This window comes from Phragmites australis, chromosome 23 (assembly GCF_958298935.1).
Source record: "Phragmites australis chromosome 23, lpPhrAust1.1, whole genome shotgun sequence".
NCBI classification, from domain to species: Eukaryota; Viridiplantae; Streptophyta; class Magnoliopsida; order Poales; family Poaceae; genus Phragmites; species Phragmites australis.
The window spans coordinates 23,298,979-23,316,119 of NC_084943.1; the positions used below are offsets into that span (position 1 = coordinate 23,298,979).

The 17,141-nt window shown below is 42.4% G+C and overlaps 1 protein-coding gene across 5 annotated transcripts; it reads right to left on the reverse strand.

The window, feature by feature from the left end:
• Positions 1 to 8,167: 8,167 nt before the first annotated feature.
• On the reverse strand, positions 8,168 to 16,827 carry LOC133906364 (uncharacterized). Of its 5 annotated transcripts, XR_009907764.1 has the most exons (15): positions 16,489 to 16,827; positions 14,930 to 15,960; positions 14,649 to 14,830; positions 14,304 to 14,536; positions 14,151 to 14,219; positions 13,693 to 13,765; positions 13,417 to 13,573; positions 13,034 to 13,325; positions 12,708 to 12,822; positions 12,447 to 12,610; positions 12,201 to 12,275; positions 11,739 to 12,118; positions 11,256 to 11,313; positions 10,709 to 10,751; positions 8,168 to 10,570 (listed from the first exon to the last, which is right to left on the reverse strand). XR_009907764.1 is itself a non-coding variant. In XM_062348242.1 (12 exons), the coding sequence occupies exons 1-12, from the start codon at positions 16,750 to 16,752 to the stop codon at positions 11,930 to 11,932; spliced, it is 2,844 nt and encodes a 947-aa protein (XP_062204226.1). In that variant the 5' UTR covers positions 16,753 to 16,827; the 3' UTR covers positions 11,452 to 11,929. The 5 variants fall into 5 exon arrangements, 1 of the variants encoding a protein (XP_062204226.1); XR_009907766.1 differs by having other exon boundaries at positions 8,168 to 10,751; positions 14,304 to 14,533; XR_009907763.1 differs by having other exon boundaries at positions 8,168 to 10,751.
• Positions 16,828 to 17,141: the final 314 nt, after the last annotated feature.

The window sequence follows — 17,141 nt, forward strand, 5'->3', positions numbered from 1 at the left end:
AGGGGTACTCATTGCTGGAAGATACCTACCCTGGTCGCTTAAGGACCAAGTCAATGCGCCGTCATGCTTAGCCATCCCGTGCAACCATGCGTCCTGTATGGGCAGGACTTGACTTTTCTTTCGCCAGACTGAGTTGGCCATAATACCAGGAGGCTGAGAGCAGCGCTTGAGCCAAGTTACCAGTTGTCCTGATGTTTGGAGGTTGCTAGCCGGCTTAGGCTTAAAAATGGGGCTGGCCTTCGGAACATGGCCTCTGGTACTTGATGGATCACGTGGAAAAGCCCGGCAGGAAAGGTTTTATGGAGGGTCTCGGTATGATTCGCTCCTCCGCTAGCTACGGTGGAGGCTGAGCATATCGTATGGGTAAAGCTGTACAACCTCTGCAGAGTGTAAACCTATTCGAATAGCCGTGTCCACGGTTATAGACATGCGACAGCAGTAACCGTTTTGACTAGACTCTGGGTGCGTGAGTTTTGATGAGTGAGTGTATGGACTAGATGTCCGTATGATGTGGTTCCTGGCTCGATCCGCCAGAAGCTGTGTGGTACTAGAGGTACACCAGATATGATAAAAGGGACTGCGGAGTGAGGTATAGCCCCTCCCAGGACTGAAAACCCCCAGATACAACTTGTTACCCTGGTTTTGGTTTTAAAACTATTTCGACAGCTTGCTACCAGGTTACCTTCTAATACGTTGGGCACTTGAGGTGATACTCAGTACCAACAGAAGATGCCTGAACTATTTTACTTTTAAAACCGTTTTGACAGCTTTGCTACCAGGTTACCTTCTAATACGTTGGGGACTTGAGGTGATACTCAATACCAACAGAAGATGCCTGTCTTTGTTTTCAAAAGCTTTGTTACATTTATTTCAAAAGGTTAACAATGGAGAATATATCGGGATACTTGCATAAAACCTGCTTTACGCTTAAAACTAAACCGTAAAGCCTTAATCCTTGAAATATTCAGTATGCATCTATCAACCCTCTTGAAGTAGTATAGGACTTGTTGAGTACCTTCCGTACTCAGTCTTGTTGTTTTCAGATTGTTGAGTTGGAGATCAACCTCAACCCAGATGAAGTCGAAGAGAAGAAGTCTAAGGTCGCGTCCGCACCCGAGTTGCCTGTGGCATTGGGTTGCATCGTCGTTTCGCTCCGCTGCGCTGTAGGCTCTTCTACCTAGCTGGTCTGTTGTGGATTCTTGTCCACCGGACCATCTTTTCGCTTTTCAGGTATTTATTTTACTTATTTGTATTCGAAGTATGTATTTGATATCATTCTGTCGAATTCTGTGCGTATCAGCTACTTGATCCAGGGACTGATACAGGAGGCACAGGGGAACCCGTGTTCGAGGTCCTGACATCCCACATGGACTAGGGGTAGACTTCATGTCATCGATAACACGGGATAAAAATCCCTTATAACGAGTTTGTCTCTCTACCTTATTTACATTTTTGCATTTACATACTTGCAATTTAACTTTCTAGAGTAAGTTACAATCCTCTTGAGTAGTAGAGTAGACACACTAGATAAATCTAGAGCACATTTGGATAGAAATTAATATAGGTTTATCTTGTGAAGTTTTTGGAGCTAATTTTTTTAGGTTTCTAAATGTCCTAATTCACCCTCCTCTTAGGATGTCATCGTTCCTCTCAATAGTCTTCTGTCTCTGAAGGTCATCTTACTTATACTCTATATGGTCTCTCCATTTCTCCTTCGCATTTTACCGAACATTTTATACTCTAGATAATGAAGGAAAGGGTTATAAAAGGAGGCTTCATGCAGCAGAAGATGAGACACCAACCACCAACCATCGAGCAGCATCCTCCAGAGAAGAGCGAGAGCGTCCATAGCACTCCCTCTCTCACCTAGTATTAGTCCACTTTGTAAAATAGTTTATAGTGAAGTCGTCTGCTTTTGCCTATCATTTTGTAGCTACCTGTCACTGGTTCTAGATAATTAGTGACGAGTGGTAAATACACCCGTCACTAATGTCTCAGTCACTAGTGACGGGTTGTTGTTAGCACCAATCACTAATGACAAAGAGACAGGTTGAAAATCTACCCGTCCCTAATGGCTCAGTAACCAATGACGGGTGTATGTACCACCCGACACTAATGACCGAGTCCCAGATATGGTTTGGAAAGCTACCTGTCACTGGAGATCGATAATTAGTGATAGGTGGTACATACACCCGTCACTAATGACGGTTACAGTGACGAGCAATAGACCTGCTCAGGTCATAGGAGACGCATTTTAGTGACGGGTCTCAATTATGACCCGTCACTGGTGATTGTCATTAGTGTGGCGGGTCCCAACTCGTCACTAATGTTTTATCATTAGTGACGCAATAAGAGTGACGGGTGCGGTAACCATCACTAATGACGGTTATCACCTGTCACTAATCTGTTGTTCTGGCATAGTGATGTGTGGAGATGGAGGCGCGTGACGGAGACTGATTGGAGCAGGAACCAGTGCATGCACAGGCGCACATCGTGGCAGGGAGTCTAGGAACTCGGACAAATGACGGGTGACGGTGCGAAGCCAAATCACGTGCGCGTGAATGACTGACGTGGAGTCGACGAAGACCAATGTGGATGTAGCCAAGGTCGGAGTTGAGGTGCGCGAGGTCAATAGGTGGCAGGCGACACAAATCGATCGAGGATCGGGAAAAACAAGAAAAGACGCTGATCAACCATCAGCAAGAGAGGAAAACCACGATCAATGGGTCAGGAAATGACTCTCTAGGGTGGCCAATCAACATGGTCGGCGACGCGAACCCTAGGTACGGGCGGCGCTGCCCCCGGTGGAGATCATGGAGATCGATCTCCCGGGGGCGCGCGTGGAGCAGAAGTGGACGACAGCTAGGGTTTGTGGCTTAGGATTAGTACCCAAACTCATGATACCATGTAAGAGGAATAGAATTGGTGGGAATATGTATATTGCATTGAGCCTCTTGGACGGTATAAATAAAGTAAAAAGACTTAGAGGCAAAATATCTCTCCGATACATATGACAGTACGGGATTACAAATCCTAACTACCAAATATACTCTAATAGTAAATGGCATTACCAACAAGAGTTTTAGAGAACTTATAAACCCTAAAGGAGATGGGAGAAGCAATGTCATGACAAAATTGACCCAAACACGAGAACCTGATGAGTAAACGAAGGGTGATCACTCTTGTCTTTGCATCATACGTGAATAGCGTGAGCACGCGTTGGTTATTGACGCTAGCAACAACGACCACCGCCACAGCGAGAAACACAGAGAGCAAGCATTATGGGGGTTAGGGTACACAAAGCCAGTCACCGCCCTATGGTTGCTCGATGAAGGGTAGGGTCTGCCTTTCCAAATCAAATTGAAGGATGTTGCATTCCTTCACCACCCAGTAAATGGCATTACCAACAAGGGTTTTCAAACTCTCATATCTTAGAACCCATATACGTATATTAACCTATGATATAGTTATATGGATAGTTTTATTTTTAAAAGGTTATTTTCCTGATACTTTAGATGATATATCCATTTCTCCTTCATTTTTTATCGAATCTTCACCATATCTTCTCTTTTTTCCTTTTCCTATGTCTATCTATCTATATATATGTGTATATATATACATACAGCAAGTCTATTCTGTGCATACACGCATAACAGACCTCAGCTGCACACAGGTCAACGACCAAGCCATGCTTCCTTCCCTGCATGCGCCCCAACCAAGCCAGCCTCCTTCTCATGCAGTTATAACATGGTAGACACTCTAATTACAATATAGTGAACACTCTAGTTACAACGTGATAAACACTCTAATTACAATATGATGGATTCTAGTTACAATATGGTAGGCGCTCTAGTTACGACATATATTTTTGAGTGTGTACTAGTTACAATATGGTAAACACTCTAATTACAACATCAATATTACAGTTACAGTATAGTAGACAATCTATTTGTAACATGCTAAACAATACAGTTACAACTCCTCTATATCTATAATTTCAATCACACTATACTACATGTTATAACTACTTTGTACACGTAGTTGTAACTGTTTGCAATCACTGCTTATAAGGTGGGCACACACTCGATAATCCAATGGACACGTGGGGTCGGTGGGTAGGACCATACTCTATACCTATAATTACAACATTTAATCACTCTATACTTGTAATTTATCTTTGCACAAAGTTGCAACTAGTTATAATTGTTGCTGGATACGTGGGGCTGGTCGACACGTCAGAGCTTGGCAACTCAGAGGGCGCGCTCAGCCTGTGCACATTATGCAAACATGTACCTGCAAAATATATATACACACACTATATACATACTATATACACACTATAGAGAGAGAATTAGTTGTAGTAGAAAGGCTAATTCACCTGTGACCAAGTAGCTAGTTTGTACATAGAGTAACATCTGAAAGCGATGCACGGACGGATGGTGATCAACAAGCTAAGTTGTGTGTGTATATATATATATAGATATATAGCACATGTCATCATTTTTTTTTCCACAAATTTTGTTGTGTCGACGAATTTTAACATTCTGATCAATCACATGTTTCATTGGGAGAAAACAGTGACAGCCGGGCAGCAACGGGAACGCAACCACGCAAGGGAGGCACAGGCAAGGCGGTGACCGACGACTTGTTACATGGTGTTCCTCTCCATCTGCAACCTCAACCTTAATATACCTTTAGCCCGATCTACTTGTCGTTTAGGACCACAAAAAGTACTGCAAATACAAGCTGCAACGAATTTCGGTTCTATTTTGGGACATATCTTTGTTGGTTCCGCCAGTTTATACTTAACAGTTATGAGCTCTTTTCTGTGCTGCTTAGATTTTTTCTAGCCTATACCCTGTTAGTACCTACAATTTACACTTGCAAATTGGCATGCGTCCGACTCAACGGTGGACAACAACCATTTTGACAGCCTAAGCAGACAACCTATTGACCTTATTTTATATCGTGCAACTACAACTCATTGGTAATCTAATGCAGGAACCGACTGCGCTACAATAATAACACTGCCAGGCCTCAATGCGCTGCTGTTGAGGCTGGCTTCCACACAACTAAAGTACCCGGCCCCAATAAGCTGCCGTTGAGGTATCTCATTGTACCAATTGACTTAATTTGCACTACACTACATACGCTGCAGATTATGCCACATGATCAACAAGCTTTAGTCAATGGATGTGCAGTTAGCGCTGCATTGTTGGCTGATTCTTGGCATTCGTCGCAAAACTGTAACAATTCACATAGCATCAGGTACGCCAACATGTCTGCAAACTTCTTGATGTTAATGCTGCCTAGGCATATAGTGATACAAATATGGATTCATCAACAAAATAATAGAGCCTTTAACGAAGCAGAAGACACAGTTGGCAGTTGGTCATACAATGCTGGCCGTCTAGGGGATAAATTATAAGTCAGTTTTCCAACATTGCATGCACCAAAGACGAAAAAAGGACTGATGTCGCAACGTTGACAATCCCATATATTTAGGAATTGATTTTATCACCAAAAGTTGCACGGAGAATAAAGATAGCAAGTTTTCCTGCTCATAACACCAAACATACATGGAATACGATAGCACAAGCAATACAAGCAAAGTTAATGAGGATATAATCTTAATTCTAGTACATAGAAAGGAACATGATCTGATGGTGCATTTTCTACCTAGAACTACCACTTCCGCCAAATAGACCTTATATGGTCACAGATTGAAAACATGTACCATTATCAGTTATTAATCTAAAACTCAACCATCAAGCATCAAACGAGAGAATTTAACAACAGAAGCAGAACAAATAAGCATATCACATATGTTGAGGGAAACAGTTATGGTTCTACAGTTCTCTTTGGGATTTATACTTTATAGCACAAACATAAAGAAAATATTATCAGTTCTATTGGCACCATAGGGATTAAACCTTGCATGCCACGACTGCCCAAATAGCCTACCCCAAAGAAATGAACTTATAAATGAAAAAATTATCACATGGACTGAAAATAGATACTGTGCACTTAACAATGAAGTATATGTTCCAGCAGGGGTCAACTGACTCAATTGAGAAAGAAAACATGTGTTCATGTTTAGTGAATACTTGATTGTTTTGTTTAATTGCGCTGCATAATTGTATTCATGTTTCTCGATGAGTCAGCTAGTGGTTTTCTATTATTGGATCAATCAAGAAACATAAAAAGATAACATTTGGAGGAACAAGGAACTGAGCTAGGGAGGTGTGGGTGTACACCCTGCACCACCCAGGTTCTAGTCCTCTTCCACATGAATTTGGATGCTTATCTCTTCTTATTTGCAATGCCATAGTTCCTCCTAGGTTGATCGAGTTTTAAAATTTGGAGGAATACCCAAGGCCCAAGGGCGAAGAGGATGTCCTTGTGTCCCCAACCAAGTGGTTGATATTAAGAGATTCATAAAACCTTCACCAGTGTACTAGCATTAAATAGTTACCTCTTGCATGATTATACACACAAAGGTTTTCTTGCGTCACATAAACCTAATTTTGAGGGTAGAGTAATCTGCAAATTCTACGAGTTGATGTCAAAGATCCAACCCAAAAAAGTGATAGCTTGATTGTGCAAACTGTTGATAGAGGCAAGAAAATTTGTGTTTCTTTCTTTTCCTCAGTACCAGTAAGAGACGGTAACTAATTAAAACTAAGTTCCTTTTTGCAGATTGACTGGCTGATAAAAATAAAGCAGCTGGCAAATGACTTGGAAAATTGCACTTGCCTACAATTTTGTGACATGATTGGGGGTAGATAACGAGCTGGCTCGACTCGGCTCAGTCCAACTCGTTATGCCAACGAGCCGGCTCGGCTCGGCTCGTTTTGGAACCGAGCTAAAAGATAGGCCCGGCTCAGCTTGATCCAGCTCGCGAGCCAGACATAGCCGCTACTGTCCCTGACACAGCCCTGCTTGACACAGTGAGCTGCAGGGGCCCTTGGGGCGAGCAGGACTGTAACATCGTGTACTGCACCAACACCATTTGTGAGCCCATCCACCTTCATCAACTGCCTAATCTATTTTGGAGTGGCAATTGCACCAACACCAATTGGATAGACACAAATTTAGCACAGCGATCAAGAAACGAATGTGCAATTGCCCACAATAACGTGACAGATGGCACAATCGGATCATGGAACCTGACAATGTGACAGATAGCACAATCAGACCCCACGCGACCACATCGGGTGTCAGGAGCTAGGTGGTGCGACGTCAAGGGCTCTAGGCAGCACAACGTGCCAACGTCAAGGACTCTAGGTGGCGCGTCGTCGAGGGCTGGAGGGGACAGCGACTAGGGAAAAGGGCATTGTCGATGTGTCGAGCTAGGGCGTGGTCACATGGAGTAGTGTTTAGGCCTCAAGTGGACCGACTAACTGGGTCTGGCTCACTAGGCTCTGAGCCAGCTCATGAGCTAGCTTGGGCCAGCTTGTTAACAAAACGAGCTAAAATGTTGGCTCGACTCGTTACAAAATGAGTCGAGCTGAGCCGAGCCGGCTCGGGAGTTTTGAGCTTTTCGTCCACCCCTAGACATGATGTTGCAAAAACAATAGTTAAATATGGATCTAAGCACATGTTTGGTTGGATGCCGATCTTCGCCATAGTTTTCATAGCCATGTTAAGCAGGTGTATTGTTCATATCCACAATTTAGTCAGGCCAAACATTTTTATAATTGGGTCCCATACGTCATAGATACTAGAATTGTGGAAAGATTGTGTTAGGCATGCCTAAGTTGTAGCGCCGTTTTTGTTCACTATGTTAGACGAGTTGAGCAAAATTGTTTGGCATACCTTGGCAACTTAGGTCAGAAACCAAACAGGTCCTGAACTATTGAAGACATGCAAAAAGCACTCGCTAATAAAATAACCAATTTTAACTCTGACAAAAAAAATAGCAAAACATAATGTCATTCCAATATTTTTCCTACTGCTACTGGAGACAAACCACCATAAAACCTCACAAGTCACAATAAAACCACTAAGACAAATAGCCACAATCATATCAAAACAAATGAGTCATACAAGAAATGAAAACAGGCAGACAGGTTGTTTCCTTCCGCAATATGTGAGCAAGGCTATTACTAATGTCTTCCTTATTGAACTCTGCTTAACAAGCATGAGTCTTTAACAACAAAGCAGATGGTAAAAACAAAAGATGTCTCTCATTCCGGTCGATAGCCAATGTATTGTTTCCCTCCATTTTCATACAGCAATTCAAAAAAATACAAAAAGAAAAGAAAATTCCAGCTGGGATGATACTATATACAAATAGTAAAGAAGGTAATCTGAATCACTGACATATCAATTAGCCCATAACATGGTAATCGTTAACCTATGTATCTTGATAACATCTAACTATTCTCAAATCTTTCCTGAGTATGCAATAACCTATCGTAGGTCTCCAAAGGTACTGACAGTAATTAGCATGTTATATTTGGAATTTGCCAGAATATACCATCACTGGAAGTCTGAAACGACACAAACAAGGGAAAATGCATAAAAGCAAGCACCCACCACACCCGGCACACACACCAACCACCATCTCCAAACCCCTTGGCAGGAGCACACACTTTTTTTGCCATTTCATGTAAGAAGAAGCCTCATTTTAAGGGTAAACAAGGCCAAACCTTACAACACTCGGTTAATTAGGGAAATCTGGGCTAACTACCTAGCAGTTCTAGACCCGGAGCACCGCAGAATGACCCAAGCTGCAGCACTGAGCACACAAAATGAGTTAACACTCTGCCCTGCATAATTTGTTTTCGTACACCGACACACCCAACCCATGAATATGATGTGCATAACCCCAAAAGTTATGCCACTGCCCTTGAAAGGAACACTGATAGATCCCACTAATTGCAAATTGATTATAAAAGCAACCACCAATTGCATGGGGCTTGGCTCCTTCGCACTGAATAAAATATCAGGGAGAACTTAGCCCAATATTACTCATTGTTAACGAGACACATGTGCGGGTGTCGGAGTCCGACTAGGGTGCGGATAAAGCTAGCCAACTGGGTCATGCCTACTGGGCCAGCACGAGACCCGCTACTGTAGGCACAGCCTAGGCACGACTTGACACACCTTGCCGTGCCTGGGTAGGGCCATAGCACGTTGTGCCGTCACGGCCCAACCCGGCTACACCGCCCCACCCTGCCCAGTCGTCGCCCTGTCCCGCCGCCTCGCCCAACCTTGTCGCTACCCGCAGTCACCGAGCCGTCTGTGCTTTAGACGGTTTTGTAACCAAGTCTGACGGGCCATGCCTACATGTGCATGTGCCGAGCCGGCCCATCAAGCCCACTTGGCTAGGCCTGGGTGCGGGTGTCTGATTCGGCAAACTCTAAAAAATAGGATTCGAGGACTCGTCTAATTTATATTAATATTATATTAAAAATATATTATTTATATTTTTATTAGTAAATAATATCAGTATTTCTAAAATAATACATTAATTTGTGGTTAACACACATCAAAACATCCGGTTGTAGCTTTGTAGGTATAAAGGATGTGTAAACAGACTACACAAAAGTAGAAAAGAAAAAGAGAAAAGAAGGGATTGGGTTGGTCCAGCCCAACATATCCAAGCCAACCCTTTCTATTTTAGCCCACTAGGGCTTCAATTACTCCCATTAGCCCACTGCAACTGACCCGAATCCTCTCTGCCTCCCCCCCCCCCCCCCCCCAATGTCGCTTCGCGGCCTGAGGTGTTCGAACCGCGTCACACCGTGTTGGACGCGAGTCAACGCGTGGATACACATTGACACGCCGAAATTTTTTCAGATACACGAGTCATGGTGACACTGTATTACTAGGCGGAAAAGCCCTGTGCTGCCAAAGTGAACAGACAAAACAGGTGACGGCTGACTGGATGGTTTTTATTGGTGGGTAGGGAGGGGGGTCCTTTGCAAAGATCCTTGCAATTAATAAAATAATCTAGAAACAAGTGGTACAGATAGACAAAGAAACTCAACACTTAACACTATCATCCCTAAAAATTTGAAACAGGCACCAAACTCAAAATAGGCCTAAAAAACTGCATTCATCCAACGCAAGAAAGTCTCTACCTAAACACTTCTATCTTTCAAATGCCCACTTATGAATGGCATTAGGCTCAAACTGACTAACTGGCAAATAGCATTCTAAAGAATCCAACTTAACGAAACTAAAATAGTAAGTTCACTATGATATTTAAGACTTCAGATAGTAAAATTAGGTAATGCCACTGGCATTTCTCATCATGCAGCAAATACAGCTATCTCTTTGCTGCTCGTGTTTGTTAACTTAGATACGAATACTTTAGCCCTCAGTTATATAACTAGCTCTCACTAAGTCAGTTTCAGCTCCTATATTTGTTGCATACAACTCAAATTCTCCTATGTTTCACAAACTTCATTGCGTGATAGAGAAGAGAGCTTGTAGTGTAAAGTATATACTTGAATTTACATAACCTATTAGTATGGGGTATTTTCTGGTAATCACACAATAGAATATCAAAAAGTTATTCAAATAACTTACTGCATCAATTTAAAGATTAGAAGGACACCTATCAAAAAACAGCAAAAGGTCGCAAAAATTGAAAAAAATGAGTCGGCCATTCTGTATCAAACATTCTGAAACATTAGGTGAAAACTATCAAGAACAAACTGGAAGGACGACATATCCAGAGAGTTAAGGGATTTACCATGACAAGTAAGCAGAGGGTGCAGCAATCTCCATCCCACGACCTCAATAACATAAAAGCAAAACCAACTTTCAATTGATATTCCATATAAGCTTAGGTACGAAAAATGAAGAGCTTTGTTACAACCAATTCGGTAAAGCTAACAAATTAAAAGAGACACTACTTCGATGCGAAAAAGAAAAGGCAGAGACTATGGTACATATTCTAGTAATTGATCACTTCACATACATTTATTTTGTCCACCCACAACTCATCCTACAAGTGGATTGTCAGGATAAGCTGCTATTTCTTTTTTTCTTTTAGTGTGTGGGTGGGTGGGGAGGAGAAGGGGATTTGCTTTTCCGATAGCCATCCCAAAAAACTAAGTATTGATTCATGCGTGTATATATTAATGAAAAGACCAAGCGACCAGGACATGAGAATGCTAACATCCAATATTAATAAAATATAGATATCACCCTGTCAATGATCAATTTACAAAAGAGAAAAAAGAAATCACTTTGATGGGTTCAAACACACTAAGTTACCCAGATATCAACCAGGGTACCTTCTTATGTTGGCCCTTGAATATAAAATGTGCACACAGCAGAACCCCTGGCAGAATCCTGAATGAAAGAATGAATTAGAATCTTAAAACATATGAGTCGATGCAAGAAACAAATTAATAGTACAGAAGTCCTGTTTTAGTATTAAATAAACGACTTGTCAAGCAGTACGAGCATCTGGTGCATTGCACCTCCAGATAAATAAATGCCTGAGGCCCAAGCATAGCAGACATGAAATCTTAAACATCAGCAGAGTACATGCCGGCACACAAATGAAAGTGTGCCTGGTTCGTAAGCATGCCAAGCGCATGCAAAGATTTGCTCACACCAGTTAAAAGCAACAGTGTTACACATATAACTTTGCTTGTCAGCCATCCATAAGCACAATTGTTAAGTGAAATGAGGCGAACTTTCATGTATATCTTGTAAATCCGCAGGAAAGAATGTATACAGGAAATGGAATGTCAACCAGCTAGTTGTCTTACAAGCAACAGAACATATCCAAATGATAAGTGTATGCAGCAAGGTCTGCAAGATAGCCATCTCTTCCATAGTTCCATGCTTCATCCACGTACTCTGATCTCATAGCTCTCAGGACACAAGACAGAAATGCCGATGATTAGACAACAGGAACCCAAATTGTCTTACAATGTCAAGAGGAATCGGCATCTTATTTTCACTTGCCAGTGATAAAAGGATGGCTAAGTGCGTGTGATACTGTTATCCTCTTTTCTGGATCTAAGACAAATATTTTATCGAGAAGATCTTTAAAACTGGATAGCATTTTTGGATCCTCGCCAGGAAAGTTTGAAATCAAAGAACCAATATCCTTGGGTTTGATGTTCAAAATTAACCTTCTCACAGCCTGCAAACAAAAGGAGAATAAATAAGGAATTCAAACAATCCAAACAGAAAACAACAAAGAGGGTATGGTTGCAAAGACACACCTTTTTTGTCACAGGATCCTCCTCAGTAGCATGAAAATTGAGGTCTTGGTCAAAGTGTTGCATCGTAAAGGCACCCTGTGTAATGGAAACAACCATTTAGAGCAGTATTTATATGTTCATTCAGAGTTCAACAGAAGTATGCAAAAAAATTTGTTAGATGAGAAGTATGCAGCTTCCAGTTTTACAACTACAAAAGGAAGAACATTTCTCTAAGGTTAATAAATTATTCAAACATGAAAGACTAACCTTTCGAAGCATCTTCTTAGGGAAGGGGCCCTTCAATTCCATATGAAGCCGAAGCATGTCATTATTTGATGGACCTGGAAATAAGACTTTTCCCGTGTAAAGTTCATACAGACAGCAGCCAACTGACCACATGTCCAATGGGTGGTCATAGGGCAACCCAAGAACTGCAAGAGAACAATTTGTTAGGTTAAATACATTTCGAATAGAACACCTGTGTACAGACAACATAGCGAAATAAGGTACAAGTTGAAGAACACTCACTTATCTCAGGTGCCCGATAGAAACGGCTGACAAGATAAGGCGTAACCTCGTTCATTCCAGCAAGCATCGCATTGCCAAAATCACATAGCTTCAGTACATTCTTAGCCTCGTTCACCTAAAATACAAGCAATGAACAAAGTTAAAAAGGACATTTATCAAAAATTACAGTTATGAAGGAGTGTGCTTGTGCCACATGGAAGGATGAAGTTGTGTATCAAGTGGCTAAAGCAGTAAATATACTTTATGGAAGCAATTCTCACTAAAGAAAGACAACTGAAGATAATACAATACAATAAAATAATATGATGCTAAGGAAGATGGCATACCAGCATATTATCTGGCTTTATATCACAGTGCAAAACTTTGCAGTTCTTCAGATGCTTCAGGGCGATGAAAAGCTGCTTTGAATATGCCCTCACCGCAGTCAGTTTAAGCCCGATATTACGACCAAATTTCTTTAATACCTCACGAAGATTCATATTGAGAGATTCAAAAACTAAGCAAAGATGGTTCCGGTACATGAAACTAGAAATAAACCGCACGCAGTGGCGTCTGTCCTCGCGGTCCGCACTTGCAAGTTTTTCCAATATTGAAACCTCTTGCTTACCAGCCTTGTACCTGGATAACGAAATATTGACTTACATGATCCTATTTTATTTTACATACAAGAAATGCCGCCGAAAAAATACATCTCGGGAGCTAAACTTACATTGTATCGTTGTTGCGAATAATTTTAATAGCAACTTCTTCAGGATCATCTTTACCAGCTTTAAGATCTTTTGCCCGCACAACTGTTGAGAATACACCCTTCCCATGCGCTGCTGTGATTTCATAACGGCCATCCAGCAATTCCCCAAACCGGTAAGCTGCATAGAGTTGCAAAAAAGACAAAATGAATGAATGGTTAGCGCAGGAGCGAAGTTTGATCGCAAACACAACAAAGGAACTGACAAGAAAAGGTGAGCATAAGATAGCAGGAACTTACTGTAGTAACCCTCTGCATCATCCCAGTTGTCATGAAGAGCATTTCTCTCAATGTGCAAACCGTCATCCTTACCCTGTTCAATACAGTGATTTGAGACGGAGTAAACAAAAGAAGGGCATTCTATCTAACATTGGTGGAAAAAACAAAGAGAAGTGTTCCATCTTCAAAATTTAACCAGCATAGTTTGACATGCAAATAATACATGTTCAGACGGATCAGCATGTGAATCAAGTTTTATTCCTTCCCGTGACCTTTTGATCAGAACAACATTCACTTCTCTTTTAAATTCTGTGTCCCCTTTCCGGAACACTTCTAAGGAAAAAACAAATTAAAATGCTGAAAATCTGTGACTAACATATCAATAATTCTTACAAGCGCACATAGTTCATGAAAACAGTTTGCAGTAAAAGAATAATTCATCTATAATGACCTAGTAGCGGAAGGGATAGGAATCATACCGATTTTTTAATTCCAGCAGGTGATTCTCCGAAAATGTCATCACAAAACATATCCGCTGATCTCTCACTCTGGAAATTTAAAGGAGCAGTATAAATTTTCTGGATGATCTGATTTCATATAAACTTTCTAGCAGGATAGCATAACACAATTACCTTGGGAGTACCCTCTCCGAGACCTGAAACACCTATCATCCTCTCATCGCCCAATGCTCCTGCACTAGCTAAAATATCATTGTGAGCAGGAGACTTTCCCACAGTGAAGTCTGCTTCGCCAATAAACACCTCTGAAGAATCCTGCTTATTTTCAGCTTCATCATTGGCCATAGAGCTGCTATTATTATCTTCTTTCAGATGTGTCGTTTCATCTCTATCCATTGCTCTTACTTCTGTACAAGCAACAGTACATCTCTCAGTAGCAATTAAATTAATTAGGACATAGCATAGTAAAAAGTGTGTTAGTCATCTATTAGGTGAACTCAACATTAGTTAATAAGTTACCTTCATTATTGCTACTTGGAACAGATTCCACCTGCTGCTTCTGCAAGTGTTGCTGCCTGTACTTCGCCATAATAGCTTCTTTCCTCCTCCTTGCTTCCTCCTTAATTTTTTCAGGGTCATCTTCTTCCTGCATTGCTAACTGCTGTTCAATTTTCTCTTGGTACTCATCTTCATCTTCCTCCCTAACATCATGAAAATAGTATTAACCGTGAGAAAACCAAAACAACTGGACAGAAAGGAGAATTGTTAGTTATTAGTTAACCATGTGAAATATGCCTTACTTGAAAGAATTTTCCTTCATTTCTTCAGATCTCCGGCTTTTATGGCCAGCATCTCTAGCTTTCTCCCCGGATCTTGGCCTCTCTTTGTAACCATCAGACATGCTGTATTTTGAGCGTGTAGAATCCCTATGCCTATAACTGTTGCTAACTTTGTCCTGTCCTCCGGTTCTACGAGTTTCACTTCCCTTAGCCCCTTGCCATTCCCTGCCCCTATCATCTCTCACTCTCTCACTTTCACATGCACTATCAACCCTGTCAGATTCTCTATGCCAATCCTTACTTGAATCCCTCCTCCTATCATGATCTTTAAGCCTTGAACTACCACTCCGTCTTTCCCTCTCCCGGCTTTCATCACGTACGCGTGCGCTTTCCCTTCGGTCAGATCTACTATGACTGCTGCTTCTTACTCTGTGCCTCCGAGTAGCTTCACATGAATCAACTTTGTCTCTATCTACTATGCTGCTGCTGCTGCTGTTGTGCCTCCTATCATCCCTATACCTTTCCCGGCTATCATGCCTGTCACCATGTCCATCACGAACACCGCGGCTGCTGTTCCTTTCTCTTTCATTATTACGGCTTCTACTCGCATGTCTACCAGACTTCCCATTCAGATCATTGCTGTCAGGATCAGAATCATCCCTTAGACTTACACGCGGACCATTAGCTTCAGCACCTTCCTCCCTGGACCTTGAGTGATCTCTGGCATGCACTTCACTGAGGTGCCTTGAGTACGGAGACATTCTAGAGTGATCTTTGGAATAAGAACCTTTAGAAGATGAAGTGTGATGGTCATCCCTGTGCCTCTTTCCCTTATCGCTTCTTGACTGCGGAGATTTTGAAATCCTTTGACTTTGCTCATATCCTTTGGTCTCCTCAACATCGCTTGAAGGGATACCTCCACTTTCAGACTCACGGGCACTGTGAACTGACTTCCTTTCATCTTTTGAGGATGAATGAGTAGACAGAGAAGAAGCATACAGCTTGGTTGCATCTGCTTTTGAGTCTGTATCAGCACCATTACCAAAGGGCTCCTGCATTTAGAATACATCAGACAGTAAGTAGGCTTCCCAACTGTAGTGATGGCATGGAGAAACAACAGAAGAAAATCCAGGTAAAAATAACGGCGTGCCAATAATTGAACGCGATGTGCACATCTAGTTTCCCAGTTAGACTGCAGCGCCTGAGCAACGGAGATGCATAGCTTACTTAATTTTTCAGGAGCAATTCAACTCATCACAGGAAAAAAGAAAGGGGCGGAATTGGTTGTACCAAGACAAGACTGCAAAAAGGCATTTATTTATTTATTTTGTTTTGCATCTAACGTAGTTGCTTCCGGTTCTTGGTCAGTATTCAGATGTATTTACCAGTATATGCAGTTCCCTCGAGAGCAATAGAAAAGACAAAGTCAGAACAGATGAGCAAGCCAGAAGACTAGGACTATAAAGCGCAGTGATGTTACGAAGTGAAAATAGATGAGCCCCTGGAACAACGAAGCGAGCTTCTCTAGTTGAATTCAAATGAAAGGAGTCAAGAAAAGCAAGGGGGAGAGAGAGAGATACCGGAGCAAGGGAAGCTTGCGGAGCGGCGGAATCTGCATCGACATCCATAGCAGCGGCGGCGGCGGCTGCAGCATCGTCGAGTATTTCCCCCTCCTCAACCTCGTCTTCCTCCAGCGCCACGGCTACCGGGAAGTCGGCGTGACGGTGGCGATGAGTCCGACGGTGGTGGTGGTGGTGGTGACGCTTGAGGCGCTTCGGGGAGGCGTCGTCGGGGGAGCGGGAGTGCTTGGCGGCGGAGGGGGACGGGTCTCCGCCTCCGGCCATGGCCGTCGGGTTAGGGTTAGGGCCTGTCCGCCGCGGGATTCCGATGCGAACGGCGACTCGTCGACTCGGATCGAAACCGACCGGTTCCTTTTTATCGGTCCGGTCCGGTCCTGTCGATCATCGCTGGGAGCGCCTGACAGCATGGGCCCACCCACTCCGATTCGCCTTCCCAATCCTGCAGCAGCCTTGTTGCTTTAGGTAGGTTTTGAGTATTATAAATAAATGAATTTGGGTTTTGCTAGTGATTCAATTCAATTCGTTCAAGACTGTGAGAGGCAATGTTGTTAGATATGGGCGGGTGCTAATTCAAGTACAAAACCTTTCCTGCAAATTTAATCTCACATAGCTTCCAGACCCAATCTTGCACGGTGAGCATATTCATTGACCAT